The following is a 25,817-nucleotide window of genomic DNA, read 5'->3' on the forward strand; positions in this document are numbered from 1 at the left end:
GTGAAATTAACGTACACATATACCGAGCAGTTAGTGTTCTTTAAAAGACTAATAGATGCTTCCTCTTGATATGCTTGCATGATCTGTCTTTTAGCTCACAGTGGGAGCGCTTACAGCATGACGATGGAGAACCTGGGCAGTTGAAAGGTATCAAATACAGTAACTCCACAGGGCCTTGTCATTCCATTCCCCCTAATCCTATGACTATGGGATATCCTGAGAAATCCCACCCCAGCCTTCTTGTAGGCCCCCTTCAGATACTGGCAGGCCACAATTAGGTCACCCTGGAGCCTTCTCTTCTCCAGACTGAGCAGCCCCAACTCTTTCAGTCTGTCCTCATAGGAGCAGTGCTCCAGCCCTCTGACCATCTTCATGGCCTATGAACAAGTTCAGTTTGAAATCTTTGGATGTTCACAGAGGGGCTTGGTAACACCTATACTCTTTATTTTTTAGGACTTTCTGCACATACACATGTGGAACTTCCTTATTACTCCAAATTCCTTCTCATAGCTGCTTACCTTGCCTCCTACAATCCTGTTAGGACAGATAAGAGGTTCTTTATCAAGGTATTGAAATTTCTTTTTTTTTTTTAGTGTGGTTTACTGGGTTCCTGCATACTGAATTTCCACTTTTAAAACTTCAACCATTCTTTTTCAGCTTTCCGTGTGGTTCATTTATTCAACAGGACATTTTTCTGTAGGTCACGTACTCTGGTTGGTCATGATCCCTTGTAATTTTTAATGTCTGATAAACCCAGTGCCCTTTTCATATCCATATGTGTGTAACACTTTTTTCTTTTTTAGCACAAGCATTGATTTGGTTTTATGAGTTGATGTAGCTTTGCTTTGTAAAGATTTTAGTGGAGTGCCTGCAATGTCCTTAGGTAAGAGCTACACTTAAATTTTGAGGTAAAAGACAGCCCACACCTGCTTTAGCCTTTAGTGAGGTAAAATAACAGTGCATTACTGTGTGGTGTTCATGTGTCAGTGTCTGGCATTCATGGTAGGTGTGAACAACTGAAGGAAACAAGAACAAGACAATTTGTTAAACGTATGCTTGCTTTCTTCTTCCCTTTTGAAAAAAAGTTGTAGATACATGTTTTGAGAAGTTACTGCAGCTCCCACTGATAACACATTGATACATTTTTAGCTTAAATATGCATTTCATGTTTCTGATGTGATCTTACACTGGAAGTTGTAGGTATTTCACCCTCCTCTCTAGTCCTTTCCTGAGTGGAGAATTACTGGTAGTAAGTACAGATTGACATGGGTTGTTTTATGGGCAACTTCTGTTCTTCTGCCTTGGCCAAAGGAACTTTTTTGTAAGAGTTTTATTTGCTAAAGAACTGATTTTGCCCAGGTTTTTTGATTATCAGTCTTGGAACTCAGAGAAAGAGGAAAGCTTACAAGACTCAAGTCTGTAAAATACGTTATCAAAAAATACTACATCTTTCTCATTTGTGCACATTGAACCATCTTTTCAATTTAATTTCTTTTCTCCTTTTCTAGATTCCCAGAACTTAGTTCCCACTCATGCATGTGAACCCTACTACACTTTTGTACAATAAACATGAGCTTCTAAGGTTTTTGAAGCAGGGACTGTGAAGGTATTTCAGTCAGTGAAGCAGGATAAGTTACTATTCTTCCTACATATATCATCTGATAGCAGTTAGTCACTTATCAGGTACTAAGGTGAATTTCAGGGATAGCTGAAACAAAGCTTAAAACCCCCTACACTTTAATTCTGAATGTTTTTGAGTCGTGGACTTCAAAATAGAATGTGATTTTAATAGTTTATAATGAGATTGCAAGTGAATTACAGACAGGTGCTCTCTGGAGTTACTTTAACTGGACTGCTAGACAGTGAAAAAGATTCTAACAAAAAGATAGTCTTTGAGCTGCTGATCTGCACTACTGGGATAGGTGCTAGGGTGTACTGCAGCTAAAGTCAGTTTGTGGCAGCCTGGAGTGCTGACAACCTGAGAGAGCAAAGAAATAACAGTTGGCAGTCCTGCCGTTAATTGTGTGAAAATTCAAGAGCTTCGCAGTGCATTGAGAGAAGAAAATGAAGTTGGTTTGAAAGGTAGTCTTTAAAACAAAAAAGAATAGCAATCTAGGTGAGGTCTTCGTTTTACCGGTTTAATACAAGAGGATTATAAACTAACAAAATTAGCCCTGAATTTCATATGTTTCTGTGTACTTGCATAGAAATAGGGCACCTGCTGACTTGCTTTGAAACACTTTTGATATAATTCAAATGCACCGTATGAAGATTCCAGGGTAACCTTTAAAATGCATGAATGCAGTTGTGATCCATCACAAGCATACTAGGTAACCTCACACTCAATCCCTTTCACCTCCAAAAGGTCTCTGTTACCACCACAGTCTTCTTTTCTAAGGCACAATAAAAAAATTACTCTGCTGTCTCTTAAGTATATGTGATCTGTCTTAATTTAATGAGTTATTTTTTTAGTTAGTGTGGCAAATAATTTAAAAGAAACTTAAAACCCTGTCTAATACTAAGCTCTTCAGGACTTAGTCAAGAAAAGCCACAGGTAACTGAGTTCTTGACATGGCTGAGTACTGAGATGCACAAATACCAAGGACAACATTTTTTAGCATTATAGTGAAAGTAGAACTATTTAATTTAGGATCTTTCCCATGATTCGTTGAACGTGCTCATAAGGTGTACCTATTAATAAGGTGTACTTCTCAAGGCCATGGGAAAAATCATCAGGTGTTATTTTGAGAAATAGCACTTAACTATGTTTAAAGAATATTATACTTGTACCTCTCATCTAATTTTACATCATTTACACATTTCATTCTTCATGTGGCTCTTTGTTGTCTTTTTTTTTTTTCCCCATGCTCATTTGTAAGATCTTCTTTACTTTGTTTCTGTCCTTGTCTTGCTCTCACATTTTCAGCTGATATCCAAGAACACTTGCTTTTCTTCTTTGGACAGTCCATCCTTTCTTAAGGCTGCTTTAAAGCTGTGCCCTTTTGTAACAGTTTAAAGCACTATGAATGGTTTAACCTGCCTGTTCCCCACAACACAGGAGTGAGGGAGAAGTAGCGCACAAAAACTCTGGGCTGAGATAAGTTTTACTGAACAAATCAGATAATATAATGCACAATTACCTTAGCTAATAATATACCTTAGCTTAGCCTATTTGTAGAAACAGAAGTATAGCATAAAGCAGGAAAGCAGTAGGACAAAGCAGAAACCCAGAGAATCAGCCAATTCTCACCCATCTCATTGCCATTCCCACGGGAAAGAGCAAACACTCAAAAGCAGCACCTGGAACAGGAAGCCTCTCATGTTAAAATCTGAACTTTAAGCCCCATAATACTTCTCTTCAGCCAGCACTTTGATTTTGAAGCTGGAACGAGGCAGAATGATTTTGAATGACAGCAGCAGATATTCAGCTTAACCCAAGAGACCTTTTAAGTAAAATTATGTTCCTTTCCTCTTTACCTTTTGCTGTTTGTCATTTAGCTCTTGCACCTTGAACTGTCTTTGCACTGTATTGATGTAATTCCTGGTTGTCATTCTGCCAACTTGCATGCAACCTGAATTCTAACACAGACCAGATAAAAAGTGAAAATTCAAATGGCTTTTGTTCATGGACACATTTTAAAATGAAGTAGCCATCATTTAAGCTTCTCTTGAAAGAGAAATAAAGTAAACGTCTGTCTTCTTCATTAGATGATTGAGGGGAGGAGAAGATTTGTGGCATGAAGTAAAATTAAAATCAGATTTTTATTGCCTCAGCTCAGGTTGTAATTTTGCCTGTCACCAACAATTTAAGCATGTTGTTTTCTGGCTTTGCACCACATGGGACACAATGGAGGAAGAAGTAAGGCAAGTGTAATTTTAGGGCTTCTAGCAAGGAGGATTGCTAGTAACATCGGAAACAAGTACCAGAAGAAGCAGACCCAGACTAGTGCGCTGTTGTACATGGTGCACAAGTATTTATTGACTGTTTTCATTCCATCTTCACTATGGAAGAAGCATAAAATAATTTACATGTAATGTTTGCTCTTGTCTTTTGTATACAGCATCATGGGAAAGTTAGAAAGACTAATTTTATGAAGAAACATGAAAAGGTATGTATTTCATCTTTCCAAGCTAAGTCTGGCAAGAAGTATTTTTATTCTATACTGCTGGTTTATATTTTGTTTTAACTCACTGTTTTCTACAAAATCAACAGAATTACATTAAATTCTGTTTCATATGAAACAAATTTCACCATAGCATAAATTTGTAGCCATATTTTTTTTTGTATGACAAAATGTTTTTAATAAAGCTAGTTAAGGGACACCATCCATGGAAGATCCAGATACCAGAGTTCCTAAGATGTTAGAGGAATAGGTAGGTAATAGTTTTGAAAGTTGTCATTTTAATTGCCAGTGATGCAATGAACTCCTCTGTGTGTCAAGGCTTGGAAACTTTGCAGTCCTGTCTGTTGTGTAGGATTCCACCAGACTAACCTTTTCATGGTTACAAATAGCTAAATATCATTGGTATCAGTGGAGCTGTAACGGTTTATACTGGCAGAAGCTTGATATGCTAGGAATAGCAAATACCTGTATGTACATTTATAAAGATAATGTGAGACATTCCACCATGTTTCTGTCAAGGGTAGGGACACTTCCTGCTAGACCAGGTTGCTCAAAGCTTCATCCAGCCTGTTCCAGAGATGGGGCGTCTACAGCCTCTGTGGGCAACCCATTCCAGTGTCTCACTGTTCTCAGAGTAAAGAACTTCCTTGTAGCTAATCTAAACCTACGTATCTACTTTAAAACTATTGCCCCTCATCCTATTGCTACAAGCCCTTATTAAAAGTCCCTCTCCAGCTCTGCTGTAGCCCCCTTTTGGTACTGGAAGGCTACTATAAGGTCTCCACAGATCCTTCTCTTCTCCAAGTGGAGAAGAGATCCAACTGTCTCAGCCTTCCTTGTAGGAGAGGTGCTCCAGCTCTCTGATCACCTTTGTGGCCCTCTGGACCCTCTCCAACAGGTCCATGTCCTGAAAATCAACTCATGATTAAACAATTCAGAGTCCTCCTGGAGATGCCAGGTTTGGAGCCAGACATCGATCTGCTGGCTCTTCCTATTTATTCTCTCATCAATCCCTGCCACTGCAGGGATAGGGGAGACGCTACTTGTGCTCCTTATTCTCCTAAGCAGTCATCCCAAAGGTCTGAAGTCTCTTGGCAGTGCCCTTGGAATCCTATGATACTACAAGTGTATTTTAAGAAAGTAGAAATGTGGTAGTAAAGGTGTAGTTTCCTGTCTAAACCTAGGTTGATTTCTTTTCTAATTTCCTGATTAAAAAATGTTTTCTTTGGGGTTGGTATCAAAGTGGTAACATTTCAATTGTGGTATAGGTCAAAAGAGAAAATGAAAATTAATAAAATGTTAATGAAAAAAACTCCACCAAAAATCAGCATTTTATTTCTGTAGAGAGAGTTGAATTTTATTTTTTAATTTTTTTAATTTTTGATAGTGGTTTTAGAAAGTGAAATTTACAGAAGACCTGAGGTGTCAAAGCACCTCTGGTTTAGTTCAACCTCCCTGCCAAAAGCAGGGTCACTTAGAGTAGGTTGCTCAGGACCATGCCCAGCTGGGTTTTAAGTATTTCCTTGGTTTAGCTTTGTAGCATTCATTTGCCTTCAGGGTTAAAACAGGTTGGCTTTTTTTTTATGTGGTTAAATGTGATTTCCTGTGTTGCAGTTGGTGCTCCTTTGCAGATTCTACTAATGTTGTAGACCTTAAAGCTGTTGTTAGAGCAGTTTAGTGTGGCATTTATAGTGAGGAACTTTTGTTGCAAGTTTGCACCTTGTGGTAGTGAGGGAAGTTCAGTTCTACCCCTCACCCCCCCAACCCACAGCTAACTTGGTCAGAGAAGCAAAATGGAAAAGAGCTGTATTTTACAAGCAGAATGAAATGCAATTAATATATACACAATATACAGTATATACAAAAATATAAAGGGAAGCATGTAACACAGAAAACTTCCCCCCTCGCCCCTTGATAGAGGAGGGCTCCCCCCCAAAAACCCTTTTCCCCCTTCCTCCTTTTTTTCCCATAAAGGGATAGAGATAAAAGTAATTATTAAGGGGGAATTCTGTTAGTTCAAAGAGTATGCTAGGGGAAGAAGAGAATTAGTTTCTTGTGTCATTAGCTCAACATCAGCTCCAGCAAGCACAGAAGAAAGAGAAACAGCTGTCCAGGCTGACTGAAACAGATATTTATAAATCATTATAAATCTAGTGACAGGAAATTTGGCATCAGATCCTCTGTTATAGCTCAGAAATGTTCCTATTGATTGTGCAGTTAGAACTCCTGCAATGTTGACTAGAGCTCTCTTTCTATATCCTTTTCCTGATCAGTCAGCATGTGTTCTGTGTTCAGTGTTTTCCATAACCAGTAAGTAGGCTGTATGAAAAAGGGTGCTGAGAATTCATGTTTTCACTACTGTGAAAATGCCATCTTGTGGTACTTCAGGAAAGATATATTGCATTGAAAAAATTTTGGTTTTGTTGCAGACCAGCAATCACCTCCTTGGACCAAAACCATTTCCCCTGGACAGGTTGCTAGCAATATTATATAGCATTGTAGACAACAGAGTTGCTCCGACTGCAAATATATTTTCCCAGGTGAGTGTGTACTTACTTTCTTTGTCTTCTTTTTATTGCTTGTAATTTAAAAAAGATATTACATTGGGTTTTTTGAGTCATTCTAATGGAAAAATAACAATAACAGTAGTTTAAGTTGAAGGCTTGGAGCAATATATATCTGTCTTACTAGCTATGAATTCAAGATTTTATCTGTGTGATGGTCTGAAATCTTCTGAAAGCTAACCTTTTCCTGATCCTAAGCTATGATCTGTGTTGGTTAGTTTTCATGGCTTCTCACTGAAGTCTGTCAGCCTGTCTGACTTGTAAGTTAACTGTATAAATGTTTGCTGTCCTTTGGTTAAAATTGGTCAGCTGGTAATGTTAGAAGAGCCTAGTGGTGAAGAAGGAGCAGAGGGAAGAATAAGGTTTTTGCAGGTGCAAGGTGTTTACTGTCATACACACATCTTAGGGGTAGTGTTTTTTGTTCATACCAACTTCAGCAGTCCTGCAGAGTCAATGGTATCCTGCTTCACCAGATGGCACCATAACTGTAGAATTGAGTCCAGACTTTTCTCTACAGCTCTGCCTTTTTCAAGTGTGAATACTCTGTTTTATGTAAGTTAAAGGAATTTTTTTGATGTCTGCTCGATTCTTAGATCTTTCATGTCCACCTTAGAAGAACTCAATTTCTTTCCTGCTTTCCAGTTGTGCTTAAATTTTACTTCCAGAAATGCTTTCTACCTTTCCCTGTCACGTTTCAAATGTCACCATGGATTATTTAACTCTGATGTCTGTGTTTGTGTCACATTCCAGGAAACATATGCTTAAAATGCCTAAACAATTTTGCTTGTTGCTCTAATCATCCCCGCTCAGTGTTCACGCAAACTTTTGGCGAAAGTAATCTTCCAGCTCTGTAGAATAACCAACCATAAGTATACCTACTGTAAAATCAGGGAATAGAGGAGCTAGAGAATTGTAGGATTTTATTTAACGGGTGGTACAGGGATACCTTTGTTGATGGTGGGGGCTCGGGCACTTTACAGATGCAGTGGGCAATTTATACTGTCACATGTTTTCTTTCAAGCCTTTTTAGTTGTAGGCCATGATATGATCTGTGGCAAGAGAAATTATTAAACAGCCTCAAAAATATGTTAATACAAGCATTTGCTTTGCTCCAGCCAGCATTTTCATTGTGAAGCTGGCATGAGGCAGGATGATTTTGAATGACAGCAGCAGATTTTCAACTCAGCCCATGACATATAGTGCATTTTTTGTTGTTCAATTCATGCTGAAGCTCAGAGTACTGCAGCAAAAGGTGGCTGTTCTTGTTTAATGATGTAGGTTTATCAATAATGATTGATCTAGCTTTAGCTCAGTAAAACATAGTGTTATGAACTTGTTCTAGAAATTCAGAGGAAAATAAGATATAATTGAAATAATTTTTGGATTTGTTTCACACATACTCTAAATCTACTGATGATCCACCAAATACGTATTTATTGTTTGAAGCCTTCCTCCTTGCTCTCATTCTCTCCCTCTGCCTTGCTTTCTTCAAGCATTTGACAACAATTTCACTGGTCTTTCAGTAAAATTTTGGTTTTAATTTGGAAAGAGTACATGCTTTAAGGTATGGGATAAAAGAATGGGCAAGAGGCAAAACAACTGACTGTTCAACTTGCAACTATGACATTCAGAGTTTTACTTGAACTCTGTCAGTCTCAAGGAGAAAATTTCAGTGTAATTTATTCTTGCAATATGAAAGGGAATGATGATCAAACTGGGAGCAGGACATAGTAAAATTTGTGTGTAGGGTGTTAGTTGTATTTTTTCTTATTTTTGGCTGTCAAAAACGTCTTGGTATGCTTAAAATATTAATGTGTTATATAACAATTATACACTGTATTGTCAAAATGAGTATGACTGTAAATCTAATGTGCATTCCAGACGAGAAAACAAATTCCAGTGCACAGTCCAGTAGTCCCTGGAATGCAATTTCCCTTTAGACTGAACTGCAGAAATTCAAGTAAATACTTCACCTTGCTTTAGAGTGTACAGTAGATGGCAGGGCTATCAAAGATGAGCTGCAAGTCCTCATTTTTCGGACTATATGCAGATTACGCTGTCAAGATACAAAAAGATTGTACTAAACCTTAACCAGGTTAGGGAAAAAAGGTTGAAATTAAATCTCTTGAGACCAAAATGTAATTTTATGCATTAGAAAAAGTACTTCTAAGTATGAAAGCAATTCCTGCATTAAATTTTAATTAGGAATACCGAAGCATCTAATGTAACAAAATACAACAGAATTTAAAATATATTTTGGAGGTAGTTGACTTGAGACATAATATTGAATTTAATTTTTTTTCTTGAATGGTTATAAACTATTTATATTTCACTGATTCTTGCCATTCCTTATTCTGTAAATATATTTTTCAAGTAGTAAATATTTAGGAGCTGAGTTATCCTTTGCAGTATCAATACATTTTACTGTTAGATAACAGGAGCATTTATTATCTTGTTTGTGTGTACAGCATGGAATTCATTCTTCAATTGTGCAGAAGTTTAAAATGTTTTAAATCAAATATTAGGCTTCTTATCTGATTGAAAAATTATTTTATATCCTTTTTAATGAACATTAATTTCATGTACTTTTTAATTTGTAAACTAATAGGCTGTACATGAACCAAATACTAATTCTCCCCATGTACTGTCAGAAAATAGCATGCCTTGGCTTTAAAGTTGATCAACAATCTCAGTAAAGATTCAAGGACTAGCAGCTGCTGTAAGATCTATCATGTTGCTGATTTCATGATATTTCTTACTGCTCCTTCTTTCTGTGCATAACATCTATTCACATGAAAATTCTGGTTATTAGCTTTTCAAAAGTGAAAATTCTGTGCTAATAAGCAGCAAAATGTCAATTTTCTGTTTTAATGCTAGGGATTATTGAAAACATTTCATTTTTGCTAAATAGTATTTCAACTTAAAATTTGAATCATCTAACTTTTGTCATTGCTACTTAAAGTGGTCTCCCAGTTTTTTCAAATAAAAAGTGAATGTGTTCTTTTCAGAAGCATGATCTTTTCAGTTGATACAAGACTTACTTTCTGCTGCTGTAACTTCTTGCTGTACTTGGGTTACATGAGAAAGAATTGGGCTTGTTCATTTTGTTTTGCTTACTATTTCAGAGGCGTGGTACCCAAACACAGATTTCCACTGCTACAAATGAAAGTTTTGTCACTCCCTTTAGAAGTCGTAAATTCTCTTGATTTTATGTGGGTTTTAAATAAGATTTTCCTGTGTTTGTTGGCAATTGTTTTAGATGAAGCTAAAGTTAGATTAAAAAAAAAATAAAAATTTGAAGACTTGATGTCAGTACCTCTGTGACTACAGGTCTATATTCACTGGAAGTTTCCTCCAGATACTGCCTTTTCTAGCAGCTCTGACTGGTTTTTAATCCAGTGCCTGTTATTGTAACATGTCAATGAATTTGTTTGCATTTCTGTGCATGTTTTTTAAACCAAGAGATAAGGGAGGTTAAAGCATCGTTGATTTCTGAAGCCATTTCAGAGGACAACATCTTGATATGTTTTTCTTCAGATGCACTTTTTGTAGTAGCTGAAGGGATTGAAGATACTTGTGGCATCAGCAGTGGGCAGATGTGCTCTGTGTGTGGGACAGAACTCACGCAGTTGACCCATGGTTGGATACATGGCTCGGTCAAGCATGTGGCTGAAGTATTTGAAAAGATAAAGCAGTGATTTTTATGGTGGAAAAAATGCGATTGTATTTTCACACAATGCTAAAAAATGTGCAACCAGGGCATGTGCAGCCTGCATCCTACAACGCTCTCATAATTTGTAGATTCTAGATACAGCAGTTGATGCTTTTTCAGGCTCAGAAAACAGCCATGAATATGACTTGTGTGTCTGCATGGACCCACTTTGCAGAAATTCATTGTGTCCAAGTGTAATTACTACAGAAGGGAGCTTTATAATGCCTATTGCGAGTCCATTTTGCAAAGACTCGGTTCTGGTTTATCAAAGAGCAGTGTTTGATTTCAGGTTTTCCACAAAATGACAGAAATATCACACTATTATTCCTATTAAAATGTGCCTTAGTGTAAAACAGTAGAATGAGTTTATGATCAAAATACTGTGCAAGGATTGCCAGCAGTTATTTACATTAAATGAGCACATTTTACATTGGATGGAACAAGGGCTGTTAATTTTGTATCACAACTAGTAAGCAAGTAGATTTTTGTTGTTATAGTTATTACAAGCCAAAATTAATACTTTTTCCTCTCCCAAAAGTGTTTTTTCAACTGCTGCTTCAAATCAGTTCTCTTAACCTTCTTTCATTTTCTAGGTGTTTTATCTTTCTTCTGTCTTCTTGCAAAATAAGGTTTTCATGAAGAGGATTGATTAGGTGTGCTAGTAGTCCTAAGTAATGATGTTATCTGTATTGGATAAATGTAATTAGACCCTTTGTCTTGTTTTTTTCCCTCTTAATACATCTCTGAATGTTTGGGAAGACGTCTATGCAGAGAGGTGCGATAAATTCTTAGTAATTTTCATCTACTAGTTACATATTCAGAATATACCAATCAGTAACTTCAGTTCTCTATGCAGAGAGTGAAAATGCAATAAAGTTAGACTGTTAGATCATCTTCAGAAAGCTTCAGAGTCAGGTTTGGCTTTACTGTTACTCATGTTCAGTGAATGTTCTTGGGTTGCTTTATAGTCAGAATTCACTTCTGATTATAGTGCATTTGGAAATGGAGTCTCCTACAAAAGCTGTTTATCTTTGTGGGTGTAAGATTCATATAGTAATACCTTACACATCTTACCTGTTTGATACTGGACATAAGAAATGCATCAAAGAGTAGCTCAAATTCCTAAAACTAATGTAATTACACACATGTAAGAATTTGGAATGAAGGTTAACAAACCAAACATTTTCTAGTCCAGCAAAATAATAAACAGCATTGCAAATGGTTGGCTTTTTAGGTGAAGTTAGAATAAGTCTGCAGAGACAAGATTTGGAGTATTGTGTTAAGTGCCAATATGATAAGGGTCTTTAAGAAACAGACAGTACCACTGATGTACTTAGCAGGCTTCCAGCTGGAGGGAGCCAGAGTAATGTAATATCCTTTAGTTAAAGGAGAAGTGAAAAGAAAAAGTATCCTTTCTGGGAGTGTAAAAATCTAAGAGGATTATTTTCTCTGTTTTCTGTCATCCCCAAAACGGTCTTGCTATAATTTCTTGTAGGGAGGAGCATTTACATTTATGAAAAAATGGAACTTGGTGGAAGAGTTCTTAAATACTCCTTTTTTTCTATTTTTTTTTTTTTCCTTAATAAGAACTATTAAGATTTATGGTATACCCCTCTTTCTGGTCCATCAGATCTTTGCTTTTTAGCCTCCTAATGACAACAATGAAGAATTATAAACTGTAGGATCTGAGGTTCTCTCCTTGTTACTGGTCCAGATAAACTTGCTCTTCTCTTACACTGAGAGTCAGGATACACAGACGTATCTTCAGCATAGAATGTTTGTTTGTCTCATAGGGTGTTGTATACAGCAGTCATACAGAACTGGTCTGTCATCTTCAGGTTTATTGTCCTTGTCAGTTTGTAATGCAAACTTTTGATCATGTCACTTTATGATTGCCCATACCTAAAAGATGTTTTTTTCAGCTTTCTTAGTGGTTAGCAAATTTGTAACTGCTTTCCCTCCCCCCATACGCTTATTTTATTAGTGTTGTGTTTGATCCTGATGCCTGTATACTTCTATGGGTGTATTATGCATCAGACACTCTTTTTTTGCCGTCTCTGTCTGTTGATTAGAAAGTATAGTAATCTACTTATCTCTGTTGGTTTTCAGTAGGTTTGGGGAGATGGTGATAAGAGGTGGTAACTAACTCTTATTTTCTCGTTTTCTGTTGTCGGTCACTGGACTAATCTGGTGGCAATGCATGAGCAGAAATGGGAGCTTAATGTGATGCACAGCATGGTGACATAGGTTAGCACTTCAGCACTGACTGTGGCAGCTTGAGAGAGCATGCTGTTAAGCCAAAGGAAAGAACACATTGCTTTTAACCAAATAGCTGACTATATATATATGTTGTTTTCATCTCAGCCTGGCTGTGAATAATAGTAATAAGTAGTCTTAGGTCAAATAGATCTTTCTAATTACAATTATGAAGAAACTAATAAAGATATTTTAGAAAAACTAATTATATTTGAGCTGTGTTATGTTGTTTGACCTAGTTTGAGCTTGTTTCAGTGTTTTGAGGTATACTGCTAATACAGCTTTACAGTCTGTTCAGATGTTTCCTCACTCAAATTCTATTATATTCTGTTCTATATAGATTCTTCCTTTTTGGTAATTTAAGGTAGAAAACATTAATTGTTGCAGAAATCTTCTAGTAATAGTGCCTGGCTTGGCAGTTAATCTGACTCAAATACTTAATGTATTTAAGAAGAAAAAATGATGCAAATTAATGAAAACCAGTTCTATGGAAGAAGTCTTGGTTATGACAAGGAAAAGGCTTGTTGAGAGGGAGCGAGCGAGGACTTTGGATGAGATTATCAGGAAGATCAAGGGGATTTCTAAATTTGTTCTGTCTTTTATTGAGAAAAATTGACTTACTTAAAAGCTTTCTCGATCTTTAATCTTAGGTTTTTATTTCAGTGGCATCTCCCTAAGACTTTGCACACTTACATAACCCAGTAAGTAGTTACGTGTTCAGGCTTTCAAAAATTCATTTGCAATAACTTATTTTCAAATATAATTAAAAATATGATTTTGAGGTAGGTGTGCATGTTTGCTACAGTAGTGATGAAAAGTGCTATGCACTCCATGTTCACTTCAACAGTTCCTGTGGCCTTGTGAACTTAATGCTATATAATTCTTGATACCTTTCACATGTCTTACCTTGCATGGCATATGACATGGGGAAAGTGTTTCATCAACCAGCAGTTCCTTGAACTTCTGTTCTCTCAGCATGTTGCTTGTAAATGGTATTTGAAGCCTCAAATTTTAACTTATGAAAATGTGTTAGTGTATAAGAGAAGTAAATATGAATGCATGAAAGATGAAACTAGTTTCCCTCCTTCTAAATTCTGTCCTTTCCATCCCTTTCTTTACATACTTATTTTGAAGTTGGTTTAATGTACTTAATGGAAGGAACATCTTTTAATGCTCCAGGAACAAATTCACCCTGTGTTTACATCAAGCAGTTGCAGCTGAAGCTTGTTAGTGATTGCATCCCAGATGAAAATAAAATATTCTTCACTGTGGTACATGAGCTCCTATTGTTTGGAGATACATAATCAGCTCATCCCCTCTTTAGGGATGAACAAAGAACATAATAGTACATCTGGTTCATCTATTAAGACAGCAAAGATTAATTAAGCAAGTACTGCACAACCTCTCTTGATAACAGATATATCTAAAACCAGCCTGGATATGACAAGGTTTTTTTAATCACTTTGCTTTAACCATTTAGTGTATGCACATAGTCTGTTGCAGGTCTCCAGCTCTTCATAGAAATAAGTTAGGATGTGTAATACTCAAGGTGAATTAGAGGACTAGGACAGAGGTGATTCGTTCTCTTGCAGATGTCTTGGTTTAAGAGGATATGACTAGGAAGATATGGCATAAGACTAGAAAGAACTTGTTGAGTGCTGAGCTGACATCATTAACACTTAATAAATTTTATCTGTCTGTCTTGAAAATACCTTGTCTGGTTTCTCTGACAATATGGTTTACAAGCTGTTTGGGAGAATGAACCATCTCTTTATTGAGCCTTTGTATAGAATCTGGTGTAGTGAAGTACGATTTCAAAAGTAGGACCTTGTGGTCACACAGTTACAGTGAGTATCTCTTTTTCTTCCCTGGTGGTCTAATTCCAAGTTTAAGACTATTCATGGCCAACTTTACTTTTTGTTGCTGTTGTCTTTTAGCCTAAATATCTTTACTTGTTCTGTGCTTTCTATTTCAGCAGAGTTATAAGGGCAGAGATGTCCTGTTAAGTCTTAATTATGCAAGCCTTCACTTACTAAGTATATGATTTATTTTTTTTTTACTAAACATCCACTAATTAAGACAACTGCAGCCTCAGTAATAGCATTAAAGATGGCTCAAAGTCACTGGTCAAAGAGTTGGATATAATTTTATGTTATTTTTACTGACATACTCTGTGGACTACTTCTGATACAGTCCTGTGCCTCTCCTCCCTGCCTAACATGCACTCACATCTCATTATCTAGATGATGTTCTCTTTAGGTACTTAATACCCCACCTGTCACTTCAATACAGATGATTTCGGTGTGTTGTAAAATAAATCTGTAGTATTGTTTCTGTACCAGAGACTCTGTCCAGTTCTTGATGAGGTTGGGACATACTGAAGCTGTGTCTGTGTACAGTGTCAGAGCATGAGGTAGCAAAATGGTACATTAAAGAACACATTGGATCTCTTCAGTGTATACTTGTATTGTTTCTGCCCTGACAGCTGCAGTCTGTTCCAGCTTCTGACTTTCTCCTTGACATCCCTCCTCCCCTAAAGACTTTCCATTGCTTCCCACATTCATTTGATTGTGGGTAGTTGGGATTGCCACAGTATCCTGGACAAAAGAAGCAGCTGCATTACAGTTAATTTGAAAGAGAGGATTTCAAAATATGAACCTCGTTGACAAAAGAATGCTTCTGGATAGATGAGTAGTTAAGGACTGACATAATCTCTCTTCTCTATGGAAATGAAAACAGGAAAATACTGGGGACAGCAGTGTATAAAAACTGGTAGCAGGGTATGAGTAAATCCTACAAAAAGTTTGTATTCGTAGTAAACATTGCAAATACTGCTTATTTAAAATGTAGGCTGAAATAAATCCTGCAGTAGCTTAGGCTTTGAAAAGCTTGATTTAGAAAAGTATGTTTTAGTTAAAAATCCCTGTGTGATCTGACTGATCAGTGAGTGAATCTGCCATGAAAAATAAATAAATTATTATTTATTTTAAAGGCTCAAATGTACTGAATATCTGAAGGTGTGTTAGGTGCTGCAAAAGGTCTCCTCTCTCCTGACATAAGGTGAAGGAGGGTGGATGACAGATGTAGTAATATAATTATTTTGGATGAGGTTAGTTCTAACTATATCTGCACAGTAAAAGTATGTCTGGACTGGTGTGCTTTTCTAGTTAATAGAAAAAAATGGGCATGCACAGAACATCATCCTGTGTACCCTGCTGCAGACATGAGCATCTAAAACCACTCTGTTTATGAAAAGGTTTTAAATCTTTATTAAAAGTTACAGTGAACCATATCCTGATTTTGCTCCATCAACTAGAAGTTAGGCCAAGACAGCCCCAGGTGCAAATATAAATATTGTAGCTATCTAAAGCTATTCTATCCTGAAGGACTAAAAAGTGTTTTCTCAGTAATAATTCATCGTATATACCAAAAAAGGTGTTTTCTGTGTAGTTGCTTGTAAAACAAAGAGAACAACCCACCATCAAGTATCTCTTCTTGGATGTCATATTTTTTTGTCAAAACATTTGCAGCATAGGGGAAATAATGGATTTGTACAGCTTCCCACTCCTTGCTCCTGCAGATTAGGTTGGCCAGTTGTACCATGTTGTATGCTTAGGAAGGGATGCTTAGGGTTGCATTGCATGTATGGCAAGCTCATGCTGGCCTTCCCATCCCTTTTTGCTTGACTGCTTTTGGCTTATTCTTGAACACAAGTGCTGAAGCCCCTATCTTTTCAATGACAAGGTTTTCCTGTTGGAAACTTGTTTTGTGGAATTCTGTGATGATGATGATCTGTTGCGTTGCATCCTTGGGTCTGTGAACTGTATCTCAGTAACAGCAATGCAGAACAGCTCAGCTCCTTGTGGAAAGTGCTCAGAGAGTAATCTTTTTCCATGTGAGAAAACCAAACATGTTAAGAAAACTAGGGTCTTCTGTCTCTGTTTTGAAATGTGAAGAGGCAAAGTATAACCTCTGCAAGTGGAATTCCTAGGATTATTACAGATAAATGAAAGGCCCCTCAGTTATTTAAATTTCAGGAAGTGTTTTAGGGATAAAATATAGAATACTACTTAGCAAATTTTTGGGCACTGCTTACCTGAGAGTAGAATTGAAATGTTTAAGGACAGATCTAGTTCAGGTGAGCAGATGTTTCATTAACATGTGGTTGGGCAACTTTAACTTCACTCAGATGAACATCTGTGACCATGCTGTTACCCATGTAGAGACAGGTCTTTAAAAAAGCAGCATATTTTAATCCTCACATTGTTGTTGTGTTTTCTAACTGAGGTTTAGTTCTGAATATGATAATAAATTCATATATCTTTTAATCTCTAACAGGACATAATTCTAGGTCTCCATAGCAGTTCACATAGAACATTGAGAGGTATCTTTCAGTGTGCATGTTTTTGCATACGTTTTTCTGCCTGCTCACTTTCCATAAATGTTTTTCAGGGAATATAATACAAATGAAAAGTAGGAAATTGGTCATCTCTTTATGAGCATGCATAAACATTCCAGTACCAGGAGTAGAATATATGGACAGGAAATCTATGTCTTTTGAATGGATCTAAATTCTGACAGGTTAGTAGCGAGTTTAAAAGAATATGAGGGTGGTGGTGGTGGTACTGAAGTATTTATTAAAAGGCATAGATAAAGAAGATGAACACCCAAGCTGATGTAGTTTAAAAATTAAAGACTGCTGAATATAGTGCAGACCATTTGTGATCTACATAAAACGAACGTAGGGCATTCCATGTTCTAGATCAAGAAATGTGAAAGAAAATGTCAGAAGATGAACTGATGAATCGCATACATAAAAAATTGCTCTAGTGGATACACAGAGTAAACAGATTGACTTAAGAGATTACCACGCAGACATGAGAAGAAAACTGAAGATTGTTGTTACAAAATGATCTTTTCCAGCCTTTTTTATTTATTACTAACATATGGCCTAGGAAGACTTTTTGCAACAGATATTTTCTAGCCTGGAGTGGCCTCTAATGGATGTATAACACTGATGGTGTAGAGAAAAGCTTTTTAATAATTTGTGTGACTGTAGTGCTTGTGAAAGATGCTAGACTGACAGTCTTAGAAGGCTGAGAGACTGAAGTAATCTGTTCTGATTCACTGAACAGGTATAGCACAAGTATCAGTTGCATCATCTCTCTGTGTTGCTTTATAATTGTATCCTGAAAAATATATCTTTGTTTTTAGCTGACTGACAAATTAATGGTGACAGGTACTGGATACTTAGCTCTTAAAAATGAGTTTTGACACAGCTGAGCTTTTTGTTTAAGCACTTCGTGTCATAAAGAGCAATGGGCGACCAGTTGCAGTGGTGAAGAGGAAGGAATGACTAACTGGGAACGCCTGGTGACAAACTGGAACTCTTGTGTGGTTGGCTGGTTTGCTAGTCAGCATATACTGGCTTCCCTTTTTCCTTCCCTCCTAGACAAAGCAAAGACCATTGAGATCTCACTGGTTTTAATCTTGTGGTAGACATTTCAGGGGACTATACTGTGGAGTGCTATTTGACCACTTACTTTTGTATGTTTTTGGTGCAGCCAAACCCTGAACCAGACTACTTCTTAATGACTGGGAGAAATAAGAGGTACAGGTGAAGAGTTAGCATGGCAGTATCTTCTTAGCAGAAAAATACCTTTTTATCACTTCTATAATTAGACGAACACTCAAACCAATATATTACTCTCCTCTTCCATAACAAAAACAACCCAAATTTTAATTCAACTCTTTGGAATTCCCTTCAGTGAGCCAGACTGCTGTCCAGTGAGAACAAAGCCTTCTCAGACTGGCTTAGGTGAGACTTTTGTAACATCACATTGTGCTCAGGCTCTGGGTATGCTTCAGTGTGTTAGGAGTGGTTAGGAAGAAGTGTAGAAAACATAATAGGAGTAAGCAGTATGATAGGAGAGTAAAAAATAATGCTTGAAGTCTTGATTTAATTTTCTTCATGGAAGTGTTTGTGTGGTGTCATGGGTTAACACTCATCCTGAAAACAAGGGGATACTAAAAAGGATAAAGAAAAAAATGATTACCTGTACTCTGAAAACCTAAGGTGTTTCCAACTGATTGCCAAAGTTGCTAGTGTCTAAAATCTGGTACATCATAGCCAAACAGAGAAATGAGTAATGTAAAGAATTTGTATTTATTAGGTACTTACGGTTATTGTAGTTTTGATATGCTAAAATGCTGATCTCTAGTGCAGGTAATGGTTTGGTTTTTTTCTGTGTTTGACATGAACAGAGGAGCAGTTTGAGCCTGATCTCTTATTAGAAAAAGATAACAAAGAGGAAAAAAAGCCTACAAAAACTCACACATAACAACGAAAAGTTAGGATAAAGCAGTAAATTCAAGCTAACATGCACAAGTGGAAATGACCTCAAATAAAGCTCTTCAGAGAAAGGAAAATAATTGGAAAGTAATAGCACTTAGAAGATGATGTAGGTATGAAGAGTGGTAAAAATTAAAGGCTAGAAGAGAATGACTTGTGAAGAAAGATTAAAGGAAATGAACATATGTAATTATTACTTATATATATCTGCATACTTGGTGATGTTTGGATGAAGAGAGATGATCCCTACACTAATTTGGCTAAATAGCTACCAGGGGTGATGAAAGTGTCTGAAAGTATTTATAGGCTTTAAATGCCAAGAAAGACCTCTTTGGACTCCTCTAAATGAATCCTAAGTAGGAGTAATGAAGTAAGATGAGGGGAATCTTAGCTTTGAATATTTTAAAAAACCCCCTTTCTACTGGAGATGTTAAAGTGTGTAGCAGTCTTCCCTGAAGTTTTAGTGGAATGCCCCACTGCTTGAGCTATTGAAAATGGCAGTGGACCAAACATTCAGACGTAAACTGAAGGAAACAATTCTGCATTGGAGGGAGGAGATGGAAGATGACTTAATAGGTATTTTCCATCTCCAATTTCTATGATCTCGCATGGTATAAATTGACAAAATAAGACTCATGGTACACTAGTGGAATATAATTTATGTAAATTTACTTCAGGCATTAACCTTGATCCTTCCTTCAGTTCTGCTATAAGCCCTGCCTTTGATACAGTAATCTTAATTAAAACTGAATATTTCATGATTAACTCCCTCTGCCTCATAAGCAGAACAATACTCTTGTCTATATTACCTATAAAAGTGCTATCCAAATAAAGGCTCTATTGCATCAGGTGATAGGCTTGCTTAAGGCCACGTTCATGGGAATAAAAGTACTGGAGGCACAGGGGTTTAATTTGGTAAAAACAATTAATTCTTGTTTTACAACCAAATGTTAAAATGTTAGGTAAACAACTTTTCCTGTGTGTTGAATTAGGAAATGTTGTGCTAATAAATAGCATATATTTCTGGGGGGAATAAAGTAAATCTGCATGAATGAGGAAAAAAAGGTAAGTATTGGCAGATGCGACGTGTGTCATCATGTAACTGTCAGTCACTGTCATTTTCATAATACTTTCAACTGCGTTTCCTGGGTAGTAAGAAAAAAACTTGCTCCTTTGATGTTACATTTTAAAAAGGAAGAGGCAGGAATTGGAAATAAGGGGCATGCAAGCTTGCCCATGCATTCTTCATCTTCTGGGGTTTTTGTGGTTTAATGTTTCTTTGTTTTGTAGCAGTGTTAGAACAAATGAACGCTGTTCTGGAGAGAACTGAACTAACCTTGCGCTCCAGACATGTGCTGACAGTCACACAAGCAAAGCACATCCTTAATGTAGGGGTGCTCTGCAAGTGAATTCACTGACACAGTACACACATCTTCAGGTTGCCCACAGCTGATAAACCAAGACATTTGGAAAATCAGACTTTCCAGGTTTTGAAAAGGATTTGCCTTTGTTATTTTCTAATATCTAAAATAATTTGTTTGTAACTTTAGGTTGATCAGCATGTAGTCACAGATGAGTACACTATGTGAAATGACACATAGGCATTGACCTGATCAACTTTGTAACTGATTGATAGGCCAGGAGACTTTGATCAGTGTTGGAACCCATAGTGAAAGTTCATGGAAATGAGGATGTGATACTAAGTGACAATACTAAATGAATATATATAAAAATAATTAAATACAACATAGTCTTAAACTGTAAAAGGTAAACAAATATTTGAGTATCCATTTAGAAAAACATTTAATTTGTGCTGAAACAGGCCATCTTTTTCTGAAAGTCTTTAAATTTTTGTTGCATTTAAGGTGACAGACTTCATTCTTTGGATAAAAATGCAGCTGTGATAAGTCCTGATGTCTGGACTACATCTTTGCTGCATGGCTGACTGTAGTGATAATGGCATTTGTGTCACTGAAATCTTTGGCTGTCAGGTATTTGGGTGACCAGTGTAAGTCACGAGTGTTTTTATTTCCAAATGTGTCAAACCTCTTGGTTAAATAAGATCTGTCAGTCACTTTCATCAGTACTTGAGATTTTTTTTCATTGTCTCAGCTTTTTCTTTGTCAGATCTAAGTACTGAGTTGCAGCTGTGGTAGACCAGCTTTACTTCCCATTGTAAGCACAAGGAACAGTGTTGATTTATTGTAACAGTCATATAATTTGAAATGGTAAAAAGTGTCTTTTTAGGCACAGCTGCCTTCCTGCCAGTCCACTATATTGCTGGATTTTCGTCTTGCAGATAGCTTGAGGAACAGATTTGGAAAGCTGTAATACATGTATTTGTTGGAGGAAAAAGACACAGAAAATGCATGGTTGTTAATACTGTGTTACAGGAGAATTACAATACCTGATCACGCTGCAGAAAATCAAACTCCTGTTTTGCAGCACCATTTCCATGCTTTCTGCCTGTACCGTCTGTGGCATTCTCAAATAGAGCATTGAACAGTGACAAAGAATGCGGGAATTACTGGTGCTGTGTGTGTCCCTAGCACCAGAGGACTTAATGTGGCTGATTCCATGGAGCCTTAAGGGTTAAATGCAGTGGAGCCTTAAGGGTTAAATGCAGTTAAGCCTTTCCCCAGCGTTCTGGGAACCTGGCAGTGGCTTTCTTTCAGTTGCTTTGTGATGGGAGGAACAATACCTGAATTCAGCCTTGGGTTGTGTTGAAGAGGGGGAAGGATTCAACTTAGAGTGTCAGAGGCAGCAGTTGCACTCGGGCAGCACCAGCAAGTGCTTCACCCTATGGCTCAAAAAAGTGGAATGTTAACAAGGCAAGTCTCAGATAAGACCATATGCATGTAGGGTTTTGTTGGTTTTTAATCCATTTCTCTCTGCTTGTGGTTTTCTTTTTAGTTAAATTAATCATGCTGTTTTGAATAGGCTGCATTCTGCCACTGGGAACTGTAGCTCAGGCTCTGGCTGGTGATGAGCCAGCATGAAAGCTGGGTGATGGATTTTTTTTTTTTTTTTTTTTTTTTGATTGCACTCAGACAGAAGCCTGAGAGTCTTGTCTCTTGAAAATAAGCATTTTGAAACAAAAATACAAGCCCTGAACCTATATAATGATGATGGCTATCCTCTGAAAAAGAAAACCTTACAATGAGATACCATTAGTCAACTGAATGGAAATTCCATTTCTGAATAACTTAACTGTTTGTGAAGCAGACGGTCCCAATATGTGAATAGCTACAGCTTTCATCCTTGATTTCTTCAGTAAGCTACTGCTGTTAAAGGCCACCAGGATCGTTTTGTCAGAGGTGGCTGCCTGGAAATCTCATGGTTGCTTCAGTTTGCAATTTTTTTCTCTCCTTTCTTTAAAAGAAGGATTTAGGTGTTATCTCAAAAGCTTAACAAAAAAAAAATACTAAACCCCACCCCTCCACTCCAAATCAAACCAAACCAAAAACCCCCAAACAAACAAAAAAACCCAACCCACCAAAACCAACCAACCAACCAAAAAAACCCACAAACAAAACCACCACAAAAACAAACCCACCCCCAAGACAAAACCAAGAACCTCCTCAAAACCACAACCCAGCCCACTGCAAAACAAACTTGATATAAAGGAAGACATGTCAGTATTTAGTTACTGAGCTGTTGTACGTTCCAAACGTTATTATTTTTTTTCAGTCTGAAACACAGAAGTATTGCATAAGCTGTTGAGGATAACTGATAAGGCTGCCCTGCCCAAGTCCTTAATATGTCTGAATGCCATGAATGTCAGCATGTACCTTATATTCAGTGTCTGCTGTTCACAGTGCTGTTTCATTTCTTGTCTAGTTGCTTTCCTAAGAAAGCAGATTCAATCACCTATCTGCTGATTCTTTCACCCTGCTTATATCCTTCATGCCTTTTTAGCTAATCTAGTTTTGGCTGAAATTGACAGCAAGGCATAAGTTTTAAAGACATGTGGCCATACAGAGCTAATGAAAGTTGGTGTCTGTGTCTGTACACTCTGTTGAGAAGACTCTCTAACATGTGCACAGGTTTTATTTTTGTGTGAGGTGGTGGTGACCATTTAGTAAGGACCTAAATTAGACTCAGGTACAGGGTGTAGAGTATCATCTGCTGCGACGTCAGAGCAGGAGCAGCAGAAAGTGCATGGGGTGCAAAGGGATATGAAGAGCAACTGGAAGGAGCTGCTGCTCTACTCACCACCAAGTGCTGACTTGTCATGATTAATTTGAAATATAACAAGCTTTAAATAAAACTTTTCAACTAGCACATGGGCTGGGCTAAGCCAAGCCACGCATACGTGGGAGAAATAAACTGCAGCATGACAGCTTTGTTGGGTGAATTTGTGCTTACCATCTAGTTTCTTGTTAAATGCTTTAAATACTCAGCTAATTCTCAAATGGTCACTTGCTTTCTTGTCTATAAAAAAACAAACTCAAATCTTCTCTGCCTCTGTATGAATTATGCTTGAACCGGAAAAAAAACATGTCCATACAAAAAAAGTACTGACAAATGCAAAACTTGCTGTAAACCAAGATGTTATTTATAGCTCTTCTATAGTTACAGCACTCTTGGGATTTAACTGTTCAACTGCCAAATGGGAAATGTACACCTCTAGTGAGTTTGGGTTTATATTTCTTAAGGTGGAAAGAAGCTTCCTGACTTCCATGAAGTGAAATCCTGGTATTGGTTCTTAAGGGCTTTGGGAGAAGAGAAAAGGCAGCTAAGAGTAGCCTTATTTATATGGAATTGTAAGTTTTACTGGGTCAGCTACTGGAATTGTACTTTCTTTTTCTATAAGAGCTTTGTAGGAAGGTGTTAAATATATCTAGTAGTGTATATTTATATGTGTGTATTTCTGAGGAAGACACCATTACAGCTTATTATTTCAGAATTAATTCTCTATCATGAAAGGATATGTTTGGGTGGTTTGAAGGGTTCCAGCTCTGTGAAGACAGCTTGCTGATTAAGATTTTACACAGCCTGTATTGTATGTGTGCAGGAATATGTATACATGTAAATCCTTCCTAGTATCCAAAGAAGTCTACTAAGAGATAAAAATTGCCTGCATTCTTTGTTGCTGAAGTTGGATGAGAGTAGTCTTGTTTCTACTCTTGAAATTATTTAGGATTGTAAATACATCCAAAAAAATAAGTAAGGTCTGTAGCAAATGAGGTCTTTTACATAGCATTGCCACGTCTCTTCTTTAAAGTGACCTTTTAAAAACGTGGATTTTGCGTATCCCACATACATTGCTTTGGCAGTCCTTTAACTGCAAACACAAGATTAAAGTCATTAACATTTTATATCACACATGCAGATCCACTGCAAATGAAGTAAAAAGATCAAAACTGGCGCTAAATAAGAATAATTTACCCTAGTAATATGTGCATGTAATTACTTTTATCTCAGAGACTGCAGGTTAATACTGCTGGGTTTTGTGGAAATCAGTGCCCGCTTTGCTAGGAATGTGATTTCCTTGACAGTCACATAAATATGTTTGTTGATATCTGTAAGTATCTACATGCTGGTTTATTTCTCTTTGAGAAAACTTGAGTTTTGTGTAATACAAATTCACTGCTTGAAAAACCTCCCCCACTGCTTCCAAAATGTCAGCGCCGAGCACAGGGATTTAGCCATACAACTTCTGTTGAGATTAATTGGATTTGTATGGCTAAATCCATGCAGTTCTTCTGAAAATATTATGCTCCCTTCTGTATAAAATATAGCAATATGTACACAAATATAATATCACAAAGACTATTTGGACAGAACATTAAAATCAGGTTTAATTTACGTTTGGAGATGAATAACTTCTGGTTTACTATAAATATCAGGGTTCCCGTTTCAGGATACCGAGTGAATACTAAGCATGTGCTGTGCTTGCCTTAGGGCTTCATTTTTTTTAAATGCGTGAAGCATTTACATAGGAGTCTTCTGTACTTAACTCAGGAGGGGGAAGAGCATTTCTGATTCATTAATCCCTTTCTCTTCTTGTAAGCAACTGAGTCCTTCACATCATGCACTCAAGAGGTGTAAAACACACAAAGAAGTGGGAGGGACAAGCAAAATGATGCCTGACTTCCTGTAAGGTATAAATTCAAAATCTATTTCTTTTTGCAAGGAGAAAAATAGCAAGGGGGAAAAGGGCAGGATTAAATTTACTGTATGTGCATGCATGATATGCAGGTTTGGGTTAATTATTTTCGCTCTTGTTCAATAAAGTGACTTGTTACCATGGTAGCATTTATATTGCACAATTTCTCTTATAAATTGAGAACAGTTTTTGAAACAGAGAAGTCTTTGTGGGAGCGTTTGCTCTTTTTTGTGGATTTGGTGTGGGGTTTTTTTAAGTATAAAATTGTGTCTTAGAAATGGAACTCCTTGTGATGACATAGTGTCTTCACTCTTCCCAAATAGAATCAGTCATGTTTCAGTCAGTGATGCACATCTTGTCCTATAGAAGCACTGTACAAGGAAAGATAGAACTTTGGGAGTTTAGTTTTGAACACTGGTTAAGTTGGAGAACTGCAGTGCTACTCCCCCGACCATTTCTTCTGGCAGTAAAACAGCACATATTAAGGAGAGGTGGGCTGCCAGGCGCCTCAGAGGAATAGTCTGGATGTCCTGATGCAATAACTAACTTCTGGCAGTGTTCTGCTTAGCTATGCTTTGGTTTTAATGTGTTGTGTTGGTCAAGAACTTTTGAGAACTTTTTGAAAAGCAGGTCTCAGTCTTCAGTGGCAGAGAGGGAAAATGTTTTCAACCAAGTATACCCTAGATAACATTTTGGT

At 37.1% G+C, this 25,817-nt stretch overlaps 1 protein-coding gene across 1 annotated transcript in view; it reads left to right on the plus strand.

Moving 5' to 3' along the window:
* Positions 1–25,817, plus strand: part of ORC5 (origin recognition complex subunit 5) — a 57,999-nt gene that overhangs the window by 12,996 nt on the left and 19,186 nt on the right. The window contains exons 9-12 of the mRNA XM_009902256.2: positions 95–147; positions 454–566; positions 4,062–4,109; positions 6,554–6,664. Coding sequence (XP_009900558.1) covers positions 95–147; positions 454–566; positions 4,062–4,109; positions 6,554–6,664 — 325 coding nt within the window. The remainder of the gene's footprint in view (positions 1–94; positions 148–453; positions 567–4,061; positions 4,110–6,553; positions 6,665–25,817) is intronic.

This window comes from Dryobates pubescens, chromosome Z (assembly GCF_014839835.1).
Source record: "Dryobates pubescens isolate bDryPub1 chromosome Z, bDryPub1.pri, whole genome shotgun sequence".
Lineage (NCBI taxonomy): Eukaryota > Metazoa > Chordata > Aves > Piciformes > Picidae > Dryobates > Dryobates pubescens.